General features: G+C 47.0%; 2 protein-coding genes across 9 annotated transcripts in view; both read right to left on the bottom strand.

Annotated features, from left to right (window-relative positions):
• Positions 1–15,222, bottom strand: part of Golga3 (golgin A3) — a 45,473-nt gene extending 30,251 nt beyond the window's left edge. Inside the window, exons 1-4 of one of the 3 annotated variants that reach the window (XM_046445898.2) lie at positions 14,884–15,222; positions 9,603–9,915; positions 7,206–7,484; positions 4,240–4,352 (exon numbers count right to left, since the gene is read on the bottom strand). In XM_046445898.2, the coding sequence (XP_046301854.1) occupies positions 4,240–4,352; positions 7,206–7,484; positions 9,603–9,807 (597 nt within the window). In that variant the 5' untranslated portion in view covers positions 9,808–9,915; positions 14,884–15,222. Of the gene's footprint in view, positions 1–4,239; positions 4,353–7,205; positions 7,485–9,602; positions 9,916–10,677; positions 10,706–14,883 lie in introns of those variants that run through there. The other 2 variants (XM_046445900.1, XM_058579742.1) reach the window with 2 other exon arrangements.
• A 3,831-nt stretch (positions 15,223–19,053) lies between these two features.
• The window catches only part of Chfr (checkpoint with forkhead and ring finger domains), a 45,971-nt gene continuing 37,594 nt past the window's right edge, over positions 19,054–27,430 (bottom strand). For all 6 annotated transcript variants that reach the window (XM_046445882.2, XM_046445883.2, XM_058579740.1 and 3 more), the window contains 6 exons: positions 26,072–26,155; positions 25,491–25,561; positions 24,443–24,530; positions 22,406–22,513; positions 21,926–21,998; positions 19,054–20,171 (listed from right to left, as the gene is read on the bottom strand). In XM_046445882.2, the coding sequence (XP_046301838.1) occupies positions 20,129–20,171; positions 21,926–21,998; positions 22,406–22,513; positions 24,443–24,530; positions 25,491–25,561; positions 26,072–26,155 (467 nt within the window). In that variant the 3' untranslated portion in view covers positions 19,054–20,128. The remainder of the gene's footprint in view (positions 20,172–21,925; positions 21,999–22,405; positions 22,514–24,442; positions 24,531–25,490; positions 25,562–26,071; positions 26,156–27,430) is intronic.

Genomic DNA, 27,430 nt, shown 5'->3' with positions numbered 1-27,430 from the left:
TAACATCCTAAAACTGTCACCCACAAACCTGCACACACTGGCATCCCCCTGACTGACCAGCATCTGCCAAGCACCTGCTGTGCAGGTGTGGCCAGCCTACTAGTCCTCAGGTGTGCACTGCTTCAGGGTGGTGCTCAGTGACCAGTCTGAGCAACCAGAGGCCAAAGGCACACGCTCCCCAGCAGGCTCCTCCCCATTGTGCTTCCTTGATAAGATTTCCCTCCAATACTGTGTTTCCTTCTTCCTAATACACATAATATTTTCAAGGTTAAGAAAAAATTAGTCCTAGCTGGGCAGGGTGACACACACCTGTAATCCCAGCAACTCCGGAGGCTGAGGCAGGAGGAGCATAGCCTGGGCAATTAAAAAAGGCTGTGTACATTTTTACGACATGCACCCTGGGTTCAACCCCCAACACCCTCCCAAACACACACCTAAAGTCCTGTTGAATTAGAGCTATCCCCTGGATTCACATCTGACATGTCCTTCAACACAGAAGTCATGTGGAGTTCTCATCTAGATCCTGAACCCTCTGATTCATGTTTATCATTTGTGTTATACATCGTACTTTTCTTTAATTCTCATTATCATTTTTCTTTAATTCTCTTTCGTCATTTCTATTATTTTTCCCACTGGTTTTTATAACTGATTATGGCAGAGTAACTGCTGATTTTTATATTTGTATTAACACACAGACAATTTCTAAACCCAAATATGATCAAACAATTGTTTTCAGTTGACTCTCATGTTTTCTAAGAAGTCATCACAGTCACTGACATCTGCAAACACCAGCAGGGCTTCTCCTATGTCAATGTCCCCTTCACTTCTAGTATTACTGTATTGCCAGAAGTTTCAATTGGCCCTGAGTGAGACATGAAGTGTTCCTGCCATGTTGACCTGACTTCCTCCCACAGAGAAATGTCCAACCCTGTTACTCTGCAGGAAGAGCCTGGGATACTGGGATGCAGTTGGACAAGAACAAGAAGGGCAGGGGTGGGCAATGTACAGATGTGGACAAGGGCCATGGGGCCACAGAACTCGACAGCAGCAGACAGGCCAGTGAGACAGGGTGGAGGCCCAGCACCAGCCTGACAGGTGTGACGTGCAGGGCAGCAGCTGGCGCGTGTGACCGACTGGCTATACCCGAGGCGTCCCAATTCTGTCCTCTTCCTCTATGCCCAGAGACCCCAGATGGGTTAGATTCAAATACTGAGAACATATTCTTGGGCTGAGATGTGCCTCAGTGACAGAGCACTTGTCTAGCATGGGTGAGGCATGGGTTTGATCCCCAGTACTGCAAAAAAGAACATTTTAAAAGTATAAGAAGAAAGCATTGGAATATAAAATGTATTTATATTCTCCCAGTAGGGAGAGCTTCTAGAAATATGACACAGACCTCAAAAGAAATAAGAACAGACAGATTTTGACAATGAATATTTAAAATGGCTTTTCAGTCAAATTAAAAAAAATATATATATATATATTGGGCTGGGGTTGGGGCTCAGTGGTAGAGCGCTTGCCTAGCATGTGTGAGGCGCTGTGTTCAATTCTCAGCACTACACGTAAATACAATAAAGGTACACTGACAACTAAAAAAAAAACTTGATTAAAAAAAAAAAAAAAGAACTTCATCATCATGCTTACTCAAAGATAACCTTAAAAAAAAGTTGCTAGAAGTCAAAAGATATGGAAGCTAGGGAAAAATCCTTTCAACATACACCAAGAAGTGATCATTTCCTGGCATACACAGCAGCTACACAGTAAAGACACCCATGAAAAGAACCGAAAGCCCATACACAGGATGACAGCATTAGGAACCACGAGGAGAGAAAAATTCAACATTCAACTTTTGTTTCCAAAGCTGCCAAGGGTAAGAAAACTGACAAATCTTACATACTGCAAACCAGAGCGTAAACTAGTTAAGCTTACATGGAGGGCAATAAATATCAAAACAACAAATACACCAAAGCTTTTACCATAATTTTATAGTCAAGGATTTACCAACCAAGCCAGGCACAATGGCTCTCACCTATAATTCCAGTGGCTTGGGAGGCGGAGGCAGGAGGATCCAGAGTTCAAAGCCAGCCTCAGCAATGGTGAGGTGCTAAGCAACTCAGTGAGACCCTGTCTCTAAATAAAAGACAAAATAGGGCTGGGGATGCGGCTCAGCGGTCGAGTGCCCGAGTTCAATCCCCAGTAGCCCCCCTCCAGAAAAAAGATTTACCAACCAAGATACACCAAGATATAAAACACTACAGTCCAAATCTAGAAACTGATTAAATGCTGGCAGACTTTACATGGGTCGCTCTCAGCTGTCTGTGTAGATGAGAGCATGCAGGCCCGGGTCCTGCAGACCTGGCAGCGTGCCCTGGCCACACCACACCTGGCAGGACTCCTGAGGCACTGCTCAGGCTGCACAGTCTACACTCCTGGTCCAGTCCCTTGCTGCTCGCTCACTCGGCGCTCTCAACTCCAGCTGACACGACCCTAGAAGTCTTCACGGGGACCCATTACTGTGACTTCACACTCTGAATTAACCTCAGTCTCAAAGGGAACCTCTTACTCTATGAACTAGCAGGAAGCACAGCACCATGCTCATGTGGCCTCGATCCGGTGGGGATAGTGGGGCTGCTAACTCAGAGCACCAAATTACCCTGACTCTGGCTCCCACACCAGGATGTGGGGATGACTGAATGAGAGGGGCTGAGGCAGGAAGTATGGCCTCTTCCAATCTGCCCTCCTTGAGCAAGTGGGAGATTGGGAGTGGGGACTTGATGTCAGACCTGACATGGTGAGCTAGTCTCAAGGTCCAGGACTAAGGAAGCACTCCCCTGTTACATGATTATATGCAACTTTTTTAGCTGTTATTTGAGATACCTAATTTTTTAAGATGAGGACTAGTCCTAAACTTTCACATTTGGAGTGTTACACTACTACTGACACATTCATCAATTAATGCCAGAAGATTCAGGCAGGTCTGGAACTTCCATACAGGCTCAGGGAGGCACACCTCACAGGAGTTCTGCGTCACTGCTGAGTGACTTCCAGCAAGGTCCTTAACTCAGTCTGTTTCTCCTCCTGAAAGTCACCTCTTCACCGGCCCATGGTGCAACAGGGAACTAACACAACACCAGCTTGTAGCAGTCACTGACGCTGTCCTGCACTGTGACTGCTCCTGGTAGAGCACCCTAGAGACAGGCCTGGCTATGCAGAGCTCCCATCCCCTGCAGAGCAGAAGCACCTTGAAAACAGCACTTTCTTCTAGGAGAACAATGCTAACCCGATGGAGACTGTTTTTACAAAATCTCACTGAATGAATTTTTAACTTAGTTTACTTTAAATCTTAAATAACTTCATTTTAAAATTTTTAACCCCACAAAAAAGTTGGAAGAACTAAAAATGGGGCACTCATAGAACCTTGCCTAGAGCCAAGTGACGGGCTTCAGGAGACCGCTTTAGGTGATCCTAGCAGAAGCTCTGTGCCTGGCCTGCAGAAGGCACAACCATGTACAGCAGTAGAGTTCACTGGGATTGTCACTCATGAAGTAAATGGAGACCTACGCCTGGTGGCTCAGGTCTGAGAGCAAAGGTACAAGCTCAGCTTCTCTGGTTTTCAGATGCAGGAATAAAATGCACTCCTTCCAAAGGCAGCAGGACCAGATGGGCCTGACCTGACCCTGCTGGAGTCTCCCAAGGGGATGCATGCACAGCGGCAGCTATGAGAGCCCCACCCATCTGCATGCCGGAGCCAGCGCTGACAGCTCACCTCACACAGCATGGGCCAGCTTGCTTTCCTTCTTTTTTTTTTTGGTACCAGGGACTAAACCCAGGAGTGCTATACATTGAGCCACATCCAAAGATCTTTTTAGTTTTTCATTTTTATACAGTCTCACCAAGTTGCCCAGGCTAGCCTTGAACTTGCAATTCTCCTGCCTCAGTTTCCTGAGTCACTGGGATTAACAGGTGTGCACACCCGACACACACAGAGCTTTTTTTTTTTTTTTTTTTGTACCAGGGATTTACCCAGGGGCACTTAGCCACCGAGCCACATCCCTAGCCCCTTTTATTTTTTGAGACAGGGTCTTGCTAAGTTGCTTATGGCCGTGCTAAATTGCTGAGGCTGGCCTCAAACTTGCGATCCTCCTGCCTCGGCCTCCAGAGTTGCTGGGATGACAGGCGTGCACTGCCATGCCGAGCTACGTGCAGAGCTTTTCTGAGCAGGCTCAGGAGGAGACTCACCCTCTCCTGCTGGCGCTTTACTCGGTATTGTCTGAGCTGCTCTTCCAGCTGCTTCCGGGCCTGAAGTCGGACCTGCTCCTCCTCCTCCAGTGGCAGTGACGACATCGTGGAGCCTTCAGGGGAAATGTCCATTAAGAGGCACATAAGGGAGCAGGGCACAGAGAACAAGTTGGCAACCAGAATGTGGCTGTTTTGCGTTTAATTGCCAATATTTTAACTCCTAAAAAATGCACAGCCATCTAATTTCTAGACTGAGAGAAAACTACAAGTTTTGGCCCACTGACCACAGAGAGGGTCCATCTTGTAGGAGACACACCAAAGAGCTGGTCACTGCTGCTCCTCAAGACAGGCATCTGCCTGGCAAAACCAGAGACAGGAGACAAGTGCCTTCTAGTAACATAAAGGGGTGAACTTAAAGCTGGCTCCAGAGCTGGGTGTGCACAGGCTCAAGACACTCTGCTGGTGTGGGCCAGGACTCTGCTCTGGAGCTGCTAAAGGTGCTCACCCCCTGGGGATGTTGTGGGTGGAACATGACCCAAATGCAGCCACGATGGGGCTATACTCAGGGACAACCAATACAAGGAGCCACCATGGGATCATGACATAGGACACTTTCCCCCATGCACTCACCTGGAGATATGACTGATCCATAGCTTGTTTCATTTCCTACAGAAACGAGCCATCTTATAGGTCTTTGCAAAATTAAATAAGCCAGCAGGACCCATGCACTATTCCCTGAAGGACAGAAAGGACTGAGCAGTCTGGTTCCAGGGCACTGCCAGTGCATACCCAGGAGAATCTACAGCAGAGGTGGGCTGGCCAACTCACTTCCTGACAGACTCCAATCCAGAGGTTGTGCTCAAGGACAGAATGGGAAATAACTTTCTACCCCAAAACAAAATTCAAACTATTAAAACCCAAACATCCTACTTTGAGTAGTTAAAAGGTTGAATGAAAAGTGCAAAGGTATTACAGCTTCAAACCTGGGGCTGCTCTCCCCAGGACTGGGCCTGAGCTTTAGTCTTCTTTAACATCGCAGCCCTGCAGGTGGAATTCCACCAGACGGTCCAGCTGTTGACCAAAGTAGATAAATGCAGTATTTTAACAACTTTTTATACCCTCTTCAGACATGGTTGGATTCTAAGGAAGCAATATTTTTTTTAAAAATCCCTAAAACCGAGGCAGTGCTAAGGTCACCAGAAGCTGACCACTGTTGTTAGTGATCTGATCACCAAACAGATCTCCAGTACATTTCGCAAGGCTGTGTGGCCCAGATGGCCAGTTTATCTGAGTGGCACACTTAAGGCCCCTGGCCACCAAGAAGTTGCCATCAATCAGCAAAATGGGACGGCTGTAAATTAAACAACACCAGAGCTAGATGACAAACTACCCAGACAGAGCTTCAGGTCAGGGTGATGGTGGGAGACTGCCCCACAACAGGGTAGTGCAGACTGGGCAGGTGCTGCCGTGTGGGCACCTGAGACCAGAGCACAAAATCTGTAGGATCAGGAATGCAGCATTTATGACATTGCTTGACTTAAATGTTGGTAGCCCATTTTCAGAAACCTTAAAAAGCACAACACTTGGGAAGACAAAGGCCAAGATGTGAAGAGACAACACACAAGAAAGACTGCCCAGGGTAGCCAGCAGAGCAAGATGCTCAGACTGTGGCGAGGAAAGCGGATCACTCACCATGCACACCCACATGTGGACAGAGCACACCTGCAGTCCCAGCTACCTGGAAGGCTGACATGGGGGGAATTGCTTGAGCCCAGGAGTTTGAGGCCAGACTGGGCACTGTATAGACTTTGTCTCAAAAACAAACATACAAAAAGCAGAAAAACAGTGTCCACATGGTGAAGGCATGTGGGAAAAGGTGTCGACACAGGTCCCTAGTGCCTGGCATCTGACCAGGTGGGACAGCACCAATCATAGGCATGGCCCACAGAGCAGAGAGTCAAAGCCCCAAAAACACGTGTGCCAGGAAGCTGGCCACAGCAATGCTTACTGTTGCCATGGACAGGAAGACTGCAGGCAGTAGGGGCCAGGGGCTGACCTGGTCGTGCTGGGGCCAAGAGATTCCAGGTGGTAGGGAACTATGCCATGTAATACAGCCCAGTGGGAAAACTGCAACACAGGATCAGCACTCACTCCCAATACCACACACAACAGCCAAGCCCTGAGCATGTTTATAGAGGCCCGCAAGAACCTTGTGAAAATATGGCTTGCCTGGGGTGCAAGACAATGAGGGAGCTGAGGACACAATCTCATCATGTAAAATTTGATGTATGTGTACACACAAAATGCAAAGCTAAGGAAAAGGTCTTGAGGTTTCTAGGGTTCAAAGGTTGCCAGTGCAGAACTTGATCAACTTTGAAATGCCAGAGACCATCAGAAAGTAAATACTGATGGAAATAATGCAAAAAAAGCTAGGTGCGGTGGCCACAACCTTGTCCCCAGCTGCTCGGGAGACTGAGGCAGGAGGATGGCAAGTTCCAGGCCAGCTTGGGCAATGTAGTGAGACCCTGTCTCAAAATAAAAAATGAAAAGGGCTGGGTCTGTAGCTCAGTGGTAGAGCATTTGCTTACCATGCCCAAGGCTGAGTTCCATAACCAGTATCAAACACAAACAAATAAACAAACAAAAAAGGCATAAAAGAACACTTTCAAGTATAATTAGAACTATCTCAGGACTGATCCCCCTATCTGCTTGTTGGCCACATGGGTGATAAAGGACACAAGAGTTGGGCTGACTGACAGGGACTCTAGAAACACCACTAATACCAAATAGCAGAGAAGTTCCAACACCTACCAGTATTTTCAGTCTTTAAAATGAAGCTATTCATTAAATACACCACCCCGCCCCCCAGTAATAAGATGGCATAGGGCAGGGCACGCTGCCCACAAAGGAGCAGTCAGGCACCGCTCTGGAGGGTGGGGAAGGGCCCGGCAGGAGCGGATGCTTACACAGTTGCGTTTCTTGCATGGGAAGACTGAGTCTGAGAGATTGCAAAGCTTCTTTTCTAACACTGCCCTCAGCACTAGTTCCCTGAGACTTCCTTAGGTTGTCATGGAAACCAGCCACACCTGAAGAGGCATCAGGACCCACTGGGCTTGTCGTGGAGGTGAGAGGCAGCAGAGGGTCTGGGAACTGTGGTGCAGGCCCATTCTGACAGAGGGTCTCTTGGCCAGGCCCATCAAGGCTTCCTCCTTCCTCAGAAGTTTTGCCAGCCTCAATGCTGGTACCTGAAAAGAGAGAACATGTTGGACCACCATGGTGGTTATTTCAGATAGGCAGCAAGATCAGCTCATTTCAGACAGGCAGCTATGTAGGAGCAGGAGCAACTCCATGTGTTACAACTGAGCCCTGTGAGAAGAGACAGCCCATGCCTCCTTCCTGGGGCAAGCAACACAATGGGCTTCCATTACAGCCTCCCCTGTAAGTAACCTCACCCTTCACACCTTGGCTACAGAATTTAAGGCAATTCCTTTCCATGTAAACAAGAACAATGAGAAATCTCCTAAGAATCTGTTTTCAAAAATAGGAAAAGAAACAAAAGCTTGAAATAAAGCTGAGAATTATTCTAACTGGCAGTGTCCTTGCTCACATTTTCAAGGGCTGGTTCCAAAGTCAATTCAAAGCACATGTTATCCTCAAAAATGAGAAATCTAAGGCAAAGAGGTAGATAAGCTGATGGGAGCAATTCTGCAAAGAAATGCTCTATGCTTGATGACCACCTGTTGGGTGAAAGCCTACCTGTGAGCTTGTCAGCTGAGGAGAAGGAGGAAGGAGGCCCACCCAGAGGCCCCAACCTCTCCTTAACCACTACTGGGCCCCATGAGCTGCACAGTAATGCACCCAGGAGATGCCTAGCTCTAGTCAGCCAGTCGGAGCCTGTCACTTGCAGATGTCAGTCTCTGTTGACACAGCACTCACAGCTTTGTCTCCAGAGGACACATGGGGATCTCAGAACAGGAGTAAAGCAGTGACCTGCCAACACCCCACAGAACTGTCTGTTGTACACCCCACACCAGTTCCACTGGGGTCCACATTTCACACTCATGTTACTTGGGTTAATACCACTTTATGATGAGTGAGTCTCTAAACTTTCTGTTTAGATAACAAATTAAGTTTTACGCATCACACTGTACTTTTTAAAAAGTCTAAAAGTAAAAGGCCCAATAAATACTAAGACTTTATTACAAGTCTATTAAATGCTAAGACTTTATTAAAAAATAAAATTAAAAAATATTATGACTTAATTGTTTCCAAACACAAGACAAATTATGGATAAACATTAAGGATGAAGACAACAAAAATAGACATAACCATTTACTGGTTGCTCATCAAGTATGGGGATGGATCCCAGGGCTTTACTCAGGCTAGACAAGCACTCTACCACCAAGCCACACTCCAGCCCCCTTGGCATGCTGTGCACCCTCTAATGCTCACAAGCCCCTGTGGTATGGGTACCATGAATCTACATAAGCAGCAGACCTAAGAGCTGTTTCCACATCTGTCCAACTCAGAAGCCACTGTCTCAGTATGAATGCCATTACCTGCCTCACCTGGCACTTAGGTAACAATAATCAACGGAACCATCTTAGAACACAATTTTTGCTAGTAAGTTACATGTATTTACATGGTAAAAATCTAGAATTTTAAAGGTATATACTGCATCAACAGCCTCTGACTGAAGGGACATGGAAACAAAGCACATAATTCACCTTTTACTTCTCATGTAGCAGCTAATGTAAAAATGCGATGCAAGAATCCTTAGATCCCTGCTCAACCATTTCTGGATTCTAGCTATTAAAATTTTAGCAACCAGTCAGGCATGGTGGTACACACCTATAATCCCAGTGGCTCAAGACACTGAGGCAGGAGTATTGCAAGTTCGAGAGCAGCCTCAGCAACTGAATGAGGCCCTAAGCAACTTAGCAATACCCTGTGTCAAAATAAAAAGTAAAAAGGGCTGGGGATGTGACACAGAGGTAGAGTGCCCTCCTTCCTCAGAAGTTTGCCAACCCCAAGAGGGGCGAGTGGGAAGGGAGAGAGGGAGGAAAGGAAATGAAAAAAAGAGAGAGACCTTCAATGATCAATCAACCAAAACAGCAGAATTCCAGGTATGGAACAATAACATATCAGTGAAGACGCACAGAAGCCACTAGGGTCAAAAGGTGCACAACCAGGTGGTTGAATACAAACAGTGCTTCATTTAAAGTTAATGCCAACTGAAAATAGCACTTGTTGGATTACTTACACACACTCTGGATGAATAAATGTTTGCATCCTTCTCCAAACACAAGCTGGCCACACTATGCTCACAGGCACAGCACCAGCCATGGGGGTAAGCCACTTACACTGAGCTTTGTCCAGCTGGTCAGGTGGTGCCAGCAAGTCCAGGGGCTGCAGGAGGGCCTCGGGGCAAGCTGAGGTGCCACTGTTGGCATTGTCCTCCAGGAGCCTGTCCTGCTTGGCCAACATATTGTCCATGTTCAGGACGGCCGAAGCTGAGCTGACACTGAGGGCTACAAGTGACCCTGAGGTGCATTCGGTTTCTACCATCAGCAACAGCCCAGAGTTCCTGGGAAAGACCTCACTCTGTTTCCCATTTTGGGGGTGATTTGAAGTCTCATAAATGGCTTGAAGTCAAACCAACCAGTATCATGATACCTGATAGGAAGAAAAAAGAAAATATATTATGAAAATTCATTTGACAGATTTCAAGTAAAAATTACAAAATTAACATTTGATTCCCACTTTGCATTTGTACTGCCAATAAGTAGAGACTGACTCATTCAATAAGCAATTCTTCAGCCCCTAGAATTCCTGGGTTTTGAGGACAAAATGCTAACTCAGTCACACCTAAACTCTTTCCTGAAGGCACCTCCTGTCTCTGCAGGGCTGGCCGAAGAGAGTTCTGGGGGAACTTCCAAGATCACAAACTTAGGCTTTTGATCTGTCCTCCTAAGCTTAATTTAAGGGCAAAACTTAACCCTAAGTTTATCAACTCTGAAGCGTACTGATACTATGATTAATTCTTTCTTATCAACAGATAAAGTATATGTAGAAATGTATAAAGTATATGTAGAATTCTGTAGAAATGTATACAGTATATGTAGAATTCTGTAGAAATGCTGGCATTTATTTCCTTTAAAATAAGTTTTATGCTGGGTATGGTGGCGCATGCCTATGAACCCAGCTACCCAGAAAGTTGAGATAGGAGGATCCCAAGTTCTAGGCCTCAGCAACTTAGCAAGATCCTGTCTCAAAATAAAAAATAAGAAAGACTGGGGGTGTGGCTCAGTGGTAGAGTGCTCTTGGGTTCAATACCTAGTATCACTAAGGAAAAAAAATTCATATTATTCTATGTTTTGTTTAATGTGTTTAACGTGTTTTGTAGATAAGAAAAACTTATATAACCTTCATTCCTACCTTACAAATGCCATATAGAAATTACAGGTAAGAATCCCAAGTAGGTCGTTCTAAAAAAAAAAAAAAGGCTGACACAAAATAAGCCTATACTGCAGGCGCATCTGACTCCACCCATCTTCCATCACTATTCACCTGTGAAAGAAGTCACCCCTGGCGGTGGGCAGAACCCACCTATTTACATGACCCATGGCTTAGGTACTGAAGTGCCATCTGTGCAGACCTAGTGCTCATAACTAATGACCAGTTATTCCTCTCTGCACCCTATGGGCTAGAGACAATGAATTAATAACAGTGCTGTTCAGAACATGAATAGAGGGCTGGGGTTGTGACTCAGTGATAAAGCGCTTGCCTAGCATGTATGAGGCACTGGGTTCGATTCTCAACACCACATATAAATAAATAAAATAAAGGTCCATCGACAACATAAACAAACAGAACATTAATGAGAAACCAGCTGAGGGGCTTGTAACTAGAAGGCACTACCGATAAGAACCTGTGAAAGCAACAGGAACTACAAATCCAGTGCAGCTAATCAAAAGTACTGTAAAGAACAGGCTCTGGGAGTTTGCCTCACTGACAGGGCCCAGCACACGTAACATCTACATGTCAGACCAAAAGCTTGTCTGAGTCACAAAAATGAAGGGAGTCAATGAGGTTGGCCAAAACATGATCCCGTGTGCAGTGAGTTCTCACCTCCCTCTGGTCTGTGCCATCAGAGACACCGTTCACCACTGGAGACTTCTGAGCTGGGTGGGGGGTGAAGAGACTCCTGGAGCCTGGTCACAAGCTGGGTGGGGGGTGAACAGACCCCTGGAGCCTGTCCACATACATCCCACAGACCTCTCTGAACATCGCCACTTTATAGGTTCTTGTATGGAACATGGAAAACCACTGAGCACCCACTAAGCCTGATCCACAGCTACAATCCCAGATGCAGCTGGTGTGAGTCAGCTAAGCCAGGACCCCACACAGTGAAGACACCCCAAAGCAAGTGAGGCACTTTATCAAACAATGCCCCAGGTGACCCCTTCCTCTCAGTTTGCCACTTAAAGTACAGATGAATGATACACAGATATACCTGAATAAATATTGTGAAATGGAAAATCCACTGTACCACTGAATACCAGTACAATGCAGATATGTTCCTTTTGCAAAATTTCTTAGCAAAAGTTTAGCTTTGAAATGTCTTTACCTCTGCCCTGTGTGGGGATGCTAATGTCCAAATCACTGTATGTTCCCACAGTTCCCACATGCACTGCACGTCAGATGAAAAGTGTGGCTGCAGAAGCCAGTCCCTCTGTCTCACCCACTCTTCCTGCTATCACCACACTTCCCCTGGCCCCACTACAGCACTCACACTGCAGCATGTTCCATCTACTCCAAGATCCCTAAGATCCCTAGAAGCAGACTCCATCACTCCAAGTCAGCCTCCCCACTACTGCATACACTCCCCATTCACAGAAGTGCTCAGCACACCTCTCTGACTTAACCTTTGGCTCTGCCAAGTTCCACCCTGCAGCTAAGCTAATGGTTCCAAAACAAAGTGACAAAATATCTGAATGCCTGAGTATCAACACTGTCTTTTCAAATACAGAAAAGCTCTTACCTATTCATACTGAAAATACCTGGGAACTCCAGTTCCAATGAGGGTCAGAGAATGGCTCCTGGAATTACAAACTGAAAAGCAGCACACAAGGGGCACAGTCCAGAGAAGCCCCGTGAGGAGCAGGGGAGCAGGACTCAGGAGACCATACTTATCTACAAAGATGAATATGCAAAAGAGGGCAGCCAGGAGTCCCAAAGAAAATGTGCCTTAGAGCAAGTAATTACAGTACCCTCATCTAACATTGTCCAGGAAGAACACCAGCAAAGGATGCTCAAGTTCCATTAGTAATAACAAACATGGCAACAACAGCTTGGGCCCACAGCCATTACATATTCCACCCTCAACTCCCCTTCTTTGACTTCTTGCTGAGAAAGACACCTTTAGATTCTGGGATGCTATGGCCCTCCAGAGCACAGAACCCAAGACTGAGACTTACTCTGGAAACTTGTGAAGATGGCCCATGCTCACACTCAACTCCTTCAGCAGCCAAGCAGACAGAATTTCCTGATTGTGCCTAGTGCAGAACCTGGGGCAGTGTCCTTCTCCCTGAAGGGCAATAAACTGCACTCTTTGTCCAGCATTAGTCTCCCTTGAATTCTAGTTAGCATGACGCAGTCATTCAGGTCCCCAGTACTTCAGACTGCTGGTCAAGGCAAATCTCTGGGCAACTTGGAGGATTAGACAGCCAAGGATGTGTCACATGGAAGCTGTTATTAGTAATGTGCACTCCACTTCATGATTTTTTTTTTTAATTAAAAAGAGGCCAGACTCACCATAGTATCATTTTGACCACTTGCATTCCTAGTTTCCTAGACAGCAGACTGAGCAAAGCTGCACCAAGAACTTTAGAAGGTACACAAAACTCAGGTTCACTCCTGCCTAAAGCCAAAGGACTTCATACTGGGAAATCATCAATTCAGACACCTACAGAACTTCCAGTTCCCCTGTTCAGCAGAGTCCATGAACTCAGTATACACTCATCAACAGCTCCAACCTCCATATTGAGATTGTTCCTATCAGGAATTAGAAACAGAACATTGCCAAAGACAAAACAGAATTTTTTGAAGAAGATAATGTGGCTGAGGCCACACTAGTAGCCAAATACAAACAGGATATATGCAAATGAAAACCAAAAACCAGGTCACTCTACAATGGGGATGTAAGGACAGACTTACAAACTGGACACGTATGCCTCAAATCCCAACTCCTTGGATGGATTTCTGAACTACTCTTAGCCTGTTTCTTCATCAATAAAAGAGAAATGAATACAAAACTTTGCCAAATAAAAATCAGGTAGTATCTGTCTCATGCCCTTAATAAACAGGTGCAATGATTAGCCTCATTTTCCCTTCAACTACTGTTTGTCAGAACTGACAGTAAAAGACAACGAAAGATATTCTCACTTGAAAAAGAATACAATTTCCTAAAGCAACTGGAGAAAAACAGCTATTTTTGTTTATCTGTTTTGTTGTGGTGCTGGGGATCAAGCCCAAGGCCTTGAACATGCTAGACAAATGCTCTACCACTAAGCCACTTTAGAGTTAATATGATTTTCATTTCCTTTTCTTGCCACTCAAAGTTTATTGTAACTGAAAGCTAAAGGGTCATAAAGGCAATGGCCATGAGGCACCTGTAAATGGTTTACAATGTCCTATTAACAATAAAACACAAAACTCTCACCATAAACTGTGAAGCCACATTCCATGTGGCTCCTGCCTACTTCTACACCCTTACTCTTACTACCTTCCTCCTTTTTCATACGTTTCAGCCACATTCTACACCCAGACACACGGAACTAGTTCTCCATAGTGTCTCCACATTTCTCATTCATTCTGCCTGAAATGCCTCGCTGACAATTTTGCACAGTAGCTTCTTGACACGGAGGTCTGGACTTGAGACCATCTCTGCCAAAGGCTCACTCCACCCAACCACCATCCAATCCTCTTGGTAATGGCCCTATTAGATATTCCTGTCCCTCCACTAGAAGGTGAGCAGGGTAAGGGCAGAGACCTCACCACTATATCCTAACATCTGCAACAAGGCTTGTTACTCCACTGGCACTTAATAAGCAATTGTGCAAAGAAGTGAGCTGTTGGTCTGGCTCACGCTAGGGGACAGCGCCTTGTCCTTCTCTGTCTGGACCGTGGCACTAAATGGTGAAGCACACCTGAGCATCAGAATCAAAAAAGTCCGCGGAGGACTGAGGCAAACGAGGAAGTACCCGCCATCACGTCACGTTTGTCATCAGCTGTAAAAGGACCAAACTTTGAATACGCTGGCCTAGTAGCAAGCGGCAGCAGCAGACGTCTTCTGGGCAGATCGCATTCAAGAGGCGTAGGGCGAGCCTCCATGTTTATAGAGCCAATGCCGAGACCAGTGGAGGTGTCCAGGCCGGGACACAGAGGGTTGACTGGAGCGGGCCGCCGCTGACCAGCGCCTCCCCGGCCCCTCTCGTGGCCGCCCCGGCCCCCGCCTCCAAGCTCCCCCGACGTGCCCCCAGACCCTCATCCCCAGGCTTCCCCTACGAGGCCCCCGACACTCGCCCCCATGCTGCCCGGACACGGCCCTCTTGCTCCCCCGACGCAGCCCCAGACGCTCACCCCAGTGCTCCGATGCTGCCCGGGACGTTCGCCCCTCACGCCTACGAACCCCGCCCGCGGCCCTCACTCGGCACCGCCGACTCTGCAGCTTTGGCTAGACGTGGCCGCGCGAGGGGCGGGGCACAGCGGTGCGACAGCCTCGAGCCCCCGGAAACAGCCTGCGCGCGATCTCCGTTCCGGAATAAAGAGTGTCTTTCTCTGTTCGCAGCCGCACTCGGGCCCGAGCGGTGTTGGGCTGACCCGCACAGGACCGAGGCAGGCTTCGGAAAGAGACTTTAAGGTTCTGCGACTCTTTTGCCTCTTTTCCAGACTGGCAGGACTAACTCCGACAGAAAGCCGGACAACTAACCTTCCGGCGGAAGTGGCGTGGTCAGGGATAGCGGCGTCCCGCCCCTCCCCAGTCGTAGGCGGGCGTGGCTTGCGTGGGTTCCGCCTCTGGTGGGCGTGGCACGCTTGCGTCACCGCCTGCCAGACCCAAGGCCGGCCGGGTGCCTGCCGCGGTCGCTGGGCTCCCCCCGAAAGCGGAAAGCGGGAGGCGAGGGTCGGCCTTTCTGCAAGCAGACGTCGGTGGCGGGCGGGAGGCACAGGTCGCGCCGCCGCTCTGGAATATGGTTCGGCGATTTCTCAAAAAAATTAGACACACGGTTGGGCGCGGTGGCACACGTCTGTGATCCCCGCGACTCGGGAGGATGGCAAATTCTAGGTCAGCCTGAGCACCTTAGCGAGATTCTGATTCAAAATAAAAAATAAAAGGACTGGGGGCGTAGCTCAGTGGTAGAGTGGTCCAAGGTTCCATGCCCAGTACCTCCCCTCCAAATTATAGTTATATGGCCCAGCATCCACATTCCTGGACACCTATCTCAGAGAAATAAGCTTGTTCCCGCACAGAAACCTGCCCATAATTGTTCCTAGCACCATCATTTGTAACTGCCCCCAAAAATAAACGACCAAATGTGTCCGCCAGGTGGGCGGTGAATGGCACAGACCACCACGAATTCCAAGGGCATTCCACCGAGGGAGAGCTCTCAAGGCCTGTACTGAACGAGGGTTCCACTTATACGTTCACTGTGGGAGTGACAAGTTAGAGAAATGGAAAACAAACCACTGGTTGTCAGGGATTAGTAATGATGGGGTTAGAAAAGCAGTAACAAGGGGCGGGGGTGGGGGAGAGTCTTTGCATGGAAATGTGTATCTCGTGATAGTGTCGATGGATCTGCATGTGACATTAAACGGCATGGATCTATAAACTCGTTTAAGACTATGTGATCTTAATCCAGGGGCTAAGATTGTGGTTCAGCGGTAGAGTGCTCGCCTAGCACTTGTGAGGCCCTGGGTTCGATCCTCAGCACTACATAAAAATAAATAAATAAAATAAATGTATTGTGTCCAACTACAACTAAAAAACAAATATTAAAAAAAAAGATTAGTGTTAGCTTCCTGACTGGTATATTATACTATGTAAAGTAAGATGTATGGGGAACTGGGGCAAGTCTTAATCAGCAAATAAAATGTGACAATTACTAAGTCTAAAAAAGAAAACACTCTAACCCTAACCAAATTATGTTAAATTGATAGCCATGTCCACATGGAAAAAAATACTGATTTTTTTTTTTTGATAGTGCTGGGGACAGAACCCAGAGTCTTGCATATGCCAGACAAGCCTCTACCACTGGGTTACATCCCCAGCCCTAAGGAAAACTTTTTGCAGCATTATTAAGGTATCGCTTGTTAGGTCGGTGGTGGTGACTTAGTAGCAACTTAGAACAAAGCAGCCAGCGGGGGGGGGGGGGGGGGGGGGGGGGGGGGGGGGTGGAAGAACATCAATCAGATGCCGGAGGAAATGCCTGTCAATCAGCCAGATCTCCTGACTAACGCCTGTCAATCAGCAGGACCCCCTGGCCAATCCTGGAGTTCAGCCAATTCTCCTGACCAACTCCAAGGGGGCAAAGGACCCTAAAAACACCTTTTCCTGTCCCAAGCCCTTCCCTTCCTGCTGTAAGCCCCATAAAAGTCCAGTTTGGTTGAGCTTCCATGCAGTTTCTCCTCAGACCCTTCCCCTGTCCACTCTGTGGGTCTGATCGAGTTCGCCCGGGAGTGATATCTCAATAAAGCCTTGTTCAGCGGCCCTTTTAAATCTGCCTCCTTTGGCCGCTGCCTGCCTCGCCTGATCTGACATAGCTTACATACCACAAAATGTGCCCTGCATACAACTCAGTGATTACTTCAGAAAGCTTGCAGAGCTGCACATCTTCCTACAAACCCTTTGGTCATATGCAGACATTCCAGCCCCCAACTAGGAAGTGGTGAGGCCAAGTGCTTATTACCTTTCTTAAATACAACTGATTTAGTTCTAAGTTCATATGATTTCTAAAGCACTGGCTGTGTTCGGTGGCACTGGCTCCTGGGAGGCGGCCCTGCCAAATCACCTGGATTCACCTATGCTGCTGCCCACAGGACTGGGCCTTGCCCCCCACATGAGCCTTTGTCCTCAGGAAAGCAAGACCCAGCCTCTCTATAGCCAGGACAACCTCAGGGAGAAAAGCAACTCCTGTTCGTGCCAAAGTGGAGCCAAAGTGGAGAGGGCAGAGGGAGAAGATGGTTCTAGGGACAAGGTTCAGTTTCCTCCATCAAGCCACACTTGAAATCAAATCTATTCTGGGCATTCTGAATTCAGCAAATTCCTCTTTTTGCTTTCTTTCTCCTGAGAGTCTAGTTTTCTACTGCAAAGCTTCTGGAGACCCAGATTCTGGGTCTCTTCTGAGCCCAGCTACAGACTGAGAAGAGCAGTGTTACCCCTTCCTGGGTTGCCAGACCAAAACAAGGGATAGACTGTCACCAGGGTCCCCCAGCTAACAGAAACCCTTCCAGGCCCACAGCCCCTGAGGCCTGCTTCCTCTGACTTGAAGCTCAGACCCTTCAGACCAGGAAGGGCCCTCCGGATAGCACACTGGAGGGTGTGCAGCTGAGGTAGGCAGCACTCACCTAGCACTGGGCAGGGTCACTGGGAGAATGGGGTGACCTTACTGGCACCAGGAGCACAGGAGGGTAGTGGACAGCTGAGGCCTAGCTCTGAGTCTGCTCCAAGACTGGGCTGAAGAGCCACACAGAAGCATTGGGCATCTGCAGCGGCTACATGGCCACCCCCCTGCAAGGCAAGCCTGTGAGGATACCCGCACATTCACCCCAGGGTCAGCAAGGCTCCATGCAATTGAAGATTTTGTGATTTTTAGTGTAAGGTGGATGGGTCTTTTAAGAGAAATTCAGAAAAACATATAAACACTGCATGAGCCCTGCCCACCTGCCTCTCTAAACAGCTCAGGTCACACCACGGAAATGACCATGCTGGCCTGAGGGTCCCTCAAGTTAGAGCAGGATGCAAGCTTTGTTCTGTCACATGCTCACCAGAAGTCTACTGGAGTCCCTTCAGTGTGGACCAGATGTCCAGTTACTTATTTATTTTTAGTTGTAGTTGGACACAATACCTTTATTTTATTTATTTCTATGTGGTGCTGAGGATCGAACCCAGGGCTTTGCATGTGCTAGGTGAGCGCTCTACCGCTGAGCTACAACCCCAGCCCCTGGGTGTCCAGTTCTTTAGTGGACTGAGTAAAGCTCAGTGCTCCCACCTTGGTCCAGTGAGACCAGAGCAAAGGTACTGGTCCCACTTCACCCTGGGCATGAAGAACTGCTTGCTGTAGGGTTCAGGGGCAACTTGGTGGTAAATCACTTGCCTTCTGTGCAACTGCCTTGGGTCTGAGTCACAGCAGCATTAAAAAAAAATTGTTTTGCATCCTCTATAAGGTTGGCATTTTCATCTTAATCCCTGGGAGTAGGTGTGGTCCATCTCTATAGCACAGACCATGGCAGGTTTCCCTACCCAGCTGAAAATAAAGTACCCACACTGGACAAAAGGCTGTGGCTCCTGGGGCTGGCAAGGGTAAAGAGACTCTCTGCTGTTTTCCTTGATGCTTAGGCCCAACCTCAGGTCCTGTGTGACTCCAGAAGTGAGCTCACTCCAAGTGGTCAGTTAGTCTGCTGGTAGAGCCACAGATGGACCAGAAGGCAATAAATGGGATAAGCAGTAAGAACTAGCAAATCTTCATGGAGCCTATCTCCATCAAGATGGGGAACACAGGGCAGCCCCACACAGAACCCCACACAGAGAGGAGAAACAAACACAGCTTGTTTATTAGAATCAAAAAAGAGAACTTTCTCCCACAAATACAGAATGCTGCCTCTCAATCTGTATCAAGAGCAAGACAACAGTTGAAAATTGTATTCCTGAGAAGAAGCAAAAAAGTTACCAGTTTGCAAACAAACTTAACAGGTGATTTCGACAAAAGATAAAAAAACTTTTTCTTTTTTTTTTTTTTTTTTTAACAAAAACCAAAATTTCAAGTATTATTCCAGATGACATGGCAAACCTAACAGAGGAGGAAAGGGATCAGGAAGCAGTGGCCCCAGACCCACCCAGCTGCAGGGGGATCTCACAGGGCTGGCAACCTCATCCTCCCTCCACAAAAGGACCTGCCAGCCCTGCATTGAGGATAGCGGACGCAACTCACACACTTTAGAAAGGAGCTGCTAACCTGAAAGTCATGTCCAGGGTTAGCTGTTGTGGACATTTGATGATTGTTTTAACAAATAGAAACATATGCTCATTCTTTCAGATATCATACTATCCCCGATTTTAGTAAATTTGCAAATTATATTATTTGTGCTACAGTTTGTAATATTTAAATCTTATCAGATAAGCACCAAACCCATTAAAAATATATAAAAGGTATGGTTTCCTCAACAGCGTTGTATTCTGTACATCCTGTAGGCTGTAAACTTACTCTCCCTTTTCTTAAGCAGAATGCTTCTGATTAAACTTCCTCTTTTTCCTGTGAAATTTTTCCTGAAAAGAGATTTCCATTTTAACTGCAGTTATGGAAAAGCAGTATGGGATAAGCAGTACAAAAAGAGCAAACCTGCACTACCCCACCTCCATGGGTGGGGCAGCTGTGCACCTGGCAGGAGGCCTCAGCCAGCTGCTCCTACCACTCACCAGGAGGATGGCTGTGGCCAGAGGCTGCCTGGGAATAAACTCCACAAAAGGAAAAGTCACACAACAGAACTGACCAGAGACTCAGCATTGCTTAGGGGGACTGTAAAAATGCCCTTAATGTGTTGGTGTTCAGAATTCTTAACTGCAGCGTCCCTGCCTCCAGTGCTCCAATCTGCCTGTATGTCCCCTTGATGTTCAGTTCTTGAACCTGGTTTGTTCACAGATGTGATTGAATTTCCTGCAAAAAGAATTTGGTCACATCACACAAGACAACATCAGAGAAGTGTTCAAATTAACAAGGCTTTGAAACCACAAACTGGAGGAACCACATGAGAATTGTGTAAGTGCGTGTGTTTCTGGACTCACAGCAGTATGTTTTTAATAACATCAAAGAAATGAAACCCCAAAGTAGCCTTTTTCTTTTTTTAAATTTTAAAATAGAGGTGAAAACATCTTGGGTAATTTCCTTAGAGAAAAGCATAAGAGCTGTGCCTTTTCAGAGAGAGCCTGAGCCCTCCCTGTGTGTTTCCTGACAGGGTGGAGATAGGCGACCATGCAGGTGATGGTGGCACCTCCTCTCTCCACAAGCCATGGGCAAGAGCAGAGACATTGAGGAGGGAGATGGGATGTGTCTGTGTTACCTGAATCCCTACTTTCATAAGAAATGTTGGTTACTAGTGAAATCTCCTTTTTAGGGAAAAAATGGCCTCTTCCAACGCTGTTTAAGCTCAAATATAACACAAGGATTTTATCCCAAGAAATAACTGCTTGATGGAATTTGTTTTGTCCAAGTCCACATCTCTCTCATTGTCTCAACTACTTCAATTTGAAACATAAATGCCTATTTGGGGATTATATAATGGCCAAGGAATTGACTGAGAGTGATCATCTCACTCAGTTGTTTAAGGAGATGGCAGAGAGATTAGTCCTAAATTCTGAGAATAACCTTTAAAGACCACACTGAAGACACCACAGTGGAGGTGACCCCGCTACAGTGATCACAAACACCCACGTACAGTATGGAAGACAACCAGCTGTCATAGCATTACGCTGTGGGCCTATGGCTTCCAACAGATGTTCTCCATGACCACAGCCACTGTCTCAGTGCTAAACCTCTCATGTCTGCTGTGCTCTGGAAGCTGTCAGAGGTGACTCCAGCCAAGAAAACAGAGAGCAAATGGACATCTGCATATAGAAATTTCAGGATATGAGGGCTGGGGATGTAGCTCAGGGGTGGAGCATTGCTCCACAGGCACAAGGTCCTGAGTTCAAGCCCCAGCACCATCCCCCCTCAAAAAAAAGAAAACAGGAAATGAGGTATCAAAAGAGGTGGAATCTCTCCATGAAGATGCTACTTTACATGCTGTGTGAGTTTACATAAGCATAATGTTACTGTACACATACACACATACACACACACACACACACACACATTTTTTTGGTGGTGATGGGAATGGAACCCATGGCCTTACACATACTATGCATGCACTCTGGGGATTTTTCCAAGGTCATAGAGGCAATAATGGAATCTTTTGTGTATGTGTGTGTGTGTTGCTGGGCCTTGTGCATGTGAGGCAAGTACTCTACCAACTGAGCTATACCCCCAGCCCCAATAATGGAATCTTTATTTACATCCCTGAATGCCACTGAGCTACACCTCAGCCCCATACATTAGTGCGTCTGTGTATGTATACGCATATACATTTACATATGTATATACACCTCCCTCCAATTTTTTTTTAATAAGGGGATTAAATCCAGGGTTGCCTTACTACAGAAATACCTACCCAGCTCTTTTTATTTTTTATTTTGAGACAGGGTCTCACTAAGTTGCCCAGGCTGAACTTGAACTTGCCATCCTCCTACCTCAGCCTCCACATAGATGGGATTACAGAGGGATGACACTGTGCCCCACCAAAATTAGCATATTTTTTAGCAGACGGTGAACCACTGTAGTCACCTCCCCAAGCCTGGTACCCCTGTCTCACTCACATGGCATGGTGGGCTTTCACCTGAGTGCGGCAGTTACGGCCCCAGTAGCAATCAGGACGGGATGCCACAGCCACTAGAAAAGAAGACAGTGCACAGCCATTACAGGCAACACCCCCACTCAGCTGCTGCATTTAAATAGGTACCCAAGGAAACCACCACTGAGCATAAAGGGCCCTGTCACTCTTCATCACCAGTTTAGGACTGTGCAGGATTTCAGGAAAGGAAATCAAACTGGTAAAAAAGACACATTCAGGAAATGGAGTCCTCTAGCACTCTATCCAAAGTGTCCACGCACCTCTCCTTTAGCAACACACACTGTCTTGACTGGTGGAGGCAAACATGGCCTCACGCAGCCTGGGTGGCTCTTCCCCCTTCTGCTGTGGACTTCTGACAAGAACACAGCCCAAACAAGCACCTGTTAAGGACAGACACCAATCCTGAATTGGACTGGACAGAATTGGAGTTTGTGGAGTTCTTTACCTGGTAACTCAGAAGCAGGAATGTTCTGCCGATACTGATAGGTCAGCTCCCGGAAACTACGCAGGCCACAGCAGTAACACAGTACAGTGTTCCCAGTGATTCTGTAATCTGCAGGGAACACAGACGGTTATCGGGCAATGTCATTTTTCAAACAACAGAACAGATGCTGCACCTCAAACTCCTGCAATGCTAAGGACACTGATTCACACAATGGGACACAGAAGCTGAAAAAGAACATCAGAACCAATCTAGGTTCCAACTTAATGTTTCTCTTTTTTTTTTGTTTCAATATTGGAGATCATACTTGGAACATGATATAGCTCAGTGGTAGAGCGCTTGCCTAGAGTGCATGAGACTGAGTGGGATCTCCAACGTTGAAAGAAAAAAAAGAGAAAAAATAAATTGGATACTAGGTAAATCTGACTACATCAAAATGGAAACCTAACAAATGTGAAATACTCATGATATGACTACAAGTGGCAATATATTTAAAACACAAAAAGCAATGCTATGTACTTAATTAACAAAGCTATCCCACAAATCCACATCAAAACAAACCCTTAAAGAACCTAGTATATTGGGCTGGGGTTGTGGCTCAGTGGTACAGCACTTGCCTAGCATGTGTGAGGCACTGGGTTTGATCCTCAGCACCACATAAAAATAAATGAATAAAATAAAGGTGTTGTGTCCATCTACAACTAAAAAAAATATGTTTTTAAAAAAACCTAGTATAAATAAAGGCCAAGATCACAGGTAAGCACATGCCACACAAATGCAAAAAGACTGGCTATAGTTGTCAATAATAACTAAATATGGGCAAATGAAACAACGACATGTCACTGTTGACCTTTCTCCCATTAACAAGACTTAGAGAGACATGTGGAATTGACAGGCAGAGAGATGCTCACCCTCATGCTCTGAGGCACTAGTGGGAGCCTACATAGCCTCAGGAAGGACAGTGTGCTCATGTGACAAAGTCTCCACCTGTGCATTGCTGCCCTGAGAGTCCCGCTTACTCTAAGGTGATGACTTCTCGGATCTACAACACTGCATGCTCAACAAATGTGGCATTGTTTAAAATAGTGAAGAACTGGAAATAACTGAAATACCCTTTATTAATGAATTAGCTAAATACACTATGGCATTAGAAGGCTGCACAACAATGAAAGTCGAGACTGGGATGCGTCTTCAGCTCAGCAGTGGAGTGCCTGCTTGGCACGCACAAGCCCAGGCTGGATTCCCAGCACCACATGCACCCATGCAAACCAGGGTACAGACCTTTCTTGGCAAAAGGAGTGCATGATACATTGCTGAGGGAAAACCAGACACAAACAGCACAGGAGGGTGTTATCTGGAAGGCCATCCACAAACAGGTATTTGGAAGGGCCTAGAAGAGTGGTCACAAAAATACCACCTCTGCATATTTTTGTGTGTGTGTGTGTGGTGTTAGAGATCAATGCCAGGGCCTGATGCATGCTAGGCAAGTGCTCTACCACTGAGCCACATCCCCAATCCCTTGATGGAATTTTAAGCAAATCTCTCAAGTCTTTCTCTCATAATAATTAATATCTCAGAAAAAAAACCCTGCTTGTTAATATTCCTTCGGCCTCCCTGGGTAGCAAAAGTCATACGCTACAAGGCACCTGTGCTACCCTGGGGGGGGGGGAGGGAACAGCCCCCACTGAGGGATCCACACACCAAAGGACAAACAAGGGTCTGGGAACAACCATCCTAGGACTTGGTGTAGGTGAGTAGTGAAGTCTCCCAAGCTATGCTCCTCCCATCCCTACAGAGCAGTCAGTTCCGGAGTATGTCATGCAGGCATAAGCACAGTGCTTTTCAAACTCAAAAATGAAGACTTTCTGTCTCTGCTGGGGTGGGTGGAGGTTGAAGTCATAAACGTAGGAAAGCAGACAGGTAGTACTACCAGGGTGACCTGCCAGGTGCTCACTGCTGGGCAGGAGGCAAAGGCTGCCTTAGAAATCATTTCCATTCTACAGAGGGCAAGTGGAACAAGGCGAATGAAACAAAGCTCACCAGACAGTAAAAACACTCCCCGCTGAAGAGCCACAAGACTCTCTGTCAACATGTTTTTCCATGTCAGACCCCTGGTTGCCAGGTAATTCTGCAGGAAAAAAAGGCAATAAGAATAAAGACTAGTCTAGAGGCAGAAACACTAAACAACAAGAGAGAAAGCACTTCATGAGAAGCCTCTGAGGTGGCTGAACCCATGGCACAGCTGCCCATGGGCAGCCCTGGCCCACAGGGCTCCTGGTATGAGCCTCTTTGGGCCTCAGAGAGGGCTAGCCTTTGAACCCCAGGTGGAAGGGGCATCAGAGTCTCTCAAAATCCTACAAAGGCATTCACAGCACAGGTACAGCTGAAACAACCTTGTCAACGTCCCATGACAAGACAGGATGAAAACCTGGCATCTGCTGTCTGCCCTCTGGAAACATGGAGCAGCTGGCCCCTCTAATGGAAGCCTACAGAAAAGCACCCCATATAGGGCTGGGGATGTGGCTCAAGCAGTAGCGCACTCGCCTGGCATGCGTGCAGCGCGCTGGGTTCAATCCTCAGCACCACATACAAATAAAAAATAAAAATGTTGTGTCCGCTGAAAACTAAAACAATAAATAAAAGAAAAACTCCCCAAATAGACCCAAAAGCAGGTGTAGAGCTGCTGAGAGGACCATGCCTGTCAAATGTCCATGGCAAACAGGAAGCCCTGCTCTTGTTGTGCCGTCCATAGTGCTGGACGCAAGCAGGAGGGAAGCCAGGTCCACAGCAGGAAGCGCAGGTTCATATTAAGCATGTGAAATGGGAAGGAACAAAGTCAGAGAGGAGGGCCAGAACTTCCCAGAAACCCTCTCTGAACTGCAGGAACCAATTCCTATGGATTCATGACACTATGGCAAAAAGGAAATGCCTATTTTTGAAATATGTGGAAAAACAGACATATACCAACAGGAGGGGCAGAGCTAAGCAGATCACTATTCAGAAAATTTACAAGGATTCACTGAAAGTAACTACAGAAGTGAGGGGGAGGCCTCCTGTTGGCACTGAGCCAGGCGTGTGTGACAGGCACCTTCAGGATGTCTGACTCGTAGTTATTGCTGTTCAGCACTCCATCCAGACACTTGTCCCCCAGGTTGAGCTCTGCCAGGGGAAGGGAAGCAGAATTATCTGTTTTATAAAGACAACATTGCATCAAAGAATTGTTTGCCTGATGGGATAACCAAACTTCTTTTCATTATAGATTATGCAAAAACTAAAAATTCCATAATAAAATGAGATTATAATACAGAAAAATTATTTCTATCACCCTCCCTCCTTAAAATGATAAGATCTGAGTTTGTGAACACCCGGCTTGGTGTCAGAAAATCGGGACCACTGAGGAAGATTATTTTCTCAGGAGAGGTAATTCTATATGCATAAATAAACCCTCCTGCATTGGAAGTTCATTATCTCCTTAACTGCTCCACGTGGCTTGACTGTGACCCAACATGAATTCCACACTTCCAGCATGTTTAGCAGGAGAAGGCAGGGGGGTACCTAGTGAATGACAGGGCCCACCCCTGCCCCTGCACACACCAGGCCACAAACACCACCACCACCTGCTCTGAGGTCATCAAGAGAACACACGCAGGGCTGAAGAGGTGATCTTACCACAGAAAGGGGCAAGGCAGCCAAAGCAACCAGTGCGGGTGCAGCCCCAGTACAGGTGACAGAAGGGCTGTAGGCAGACTGAACCTGTGGACAGAGGACAGTCAGTCAGGCCCCAAGTGCTGCGAGAACACTCAGCACCAGACTCAGGGGCTCACCTCTTTGAAAACCACATAGAAGGGGTTTCCAAGGAAGTGGGCACAGAGGTGACTTTCCAGCCAAAGCCTAGCATCAAAGCTGACTGAACTGTAATGACTAAGCCCTTAGAAAAAAGCCAGACCCATGACCACATGTGTCCCATCATCCAAACAGCTTGCAGGGATTCCCTCTGGCTCTGAGCATATGTTCTACCTGAGCATTTTGTCACACTATTGCCTTTGTCATTATTATTATTATTATTAGTAGTAGTAGTAGTAGTAGTAGTACCAGGGAGTGAACTCAGGGGCGCTTGATCACTGAGCCACATCCCCAGCCCTATTTTATATTTTATTTACAGACAGGGTCTCACTGAGTTGCTTAGTGCCTCACCATTGCTGAGGCTGGCTTTAAACTTGTGATCCTCTTGTCTAAGCCTCCTGAGCTGCTGGGATTATAGGTGTGGCCACTGCACCCAGCAAAGCTGGAGTTTTGACAATTTGTAGAGCTATTCCCTGAGCTGTGGCTTGTTGGCCATCTTGTGCACTCTGAGGTGAGCATTCTCTGTGGCTGCTCATACACCATGCAGTGGGCAGTAACTGCCCAGAGGATACCCTAGTGCCCTTTTGCCTGACCTGCAATAATACAGCCCACCACCCTGCCAGGCCCCTCCAGCCTGCCAAGCTCAGTGTCAAGAGCAGTGCCTTCCAAGTGCCACTTTGGATGGTGTGCTGGTGCTGTGCCCCTGGCATCCAGGACAGCAGCTTGCGCCCAGCAGGGACTGGCTGATGCTGCCATTTGGGTCCATGCTTCTCTTCATTCAACAGCAACAGCTTAGCACATGCAGAGCTCACATAGTCAGGAAATATTTTAAAAGAAGCCTATGTACATGGACAGACATTTCAGGCAAGAGTAGATTCAAATGGCCATCAAATAAATGATGGGCTTTGTTATGATGGCAAAGAACTGTAAACTAAAAACACCCTATTTCATCTGTTAGATCTATAAGTGACACATCATACAGTGATTGGTGCTGATGTGGGGATGGTTGTAGATCCAGAACCCAAGAGGACCTGGTCTCCACGGGCAGCATTAGTACAGTTCAACATAGTCACATGGGGTCAACACCTATGATCCCAGCAGCTCAGGGGGCTGCTGCAGGAGGGTCCCATGCTTCAGGTCATTTTGGTTTTGGCAAACCCCACTGAGACATCACATCTCAGCTTG

This window comes from Marmota monax, unplaced genomic scaffold, assembly GCF_021218885.2.
Source record: "Marmota monax isolate L192 unplaced genomic scaffold, Marmota_monax_Labrador192_F-V1.1 WCK01_AAM20220418_F8-fsc00200, whole genome shotgun sequence".
NCBI classification, from domain to species: Eukaryota; Metazoa; Chordata; class Mammalia; order Rodentia; family Sciuridae; genus Marmota; species Marmota monax.
The sequence above is the reverse complement of the archived record's forward strand: the minus strand, read 5'-3'. Positions and strand labels throughout refer to the sequence as shown.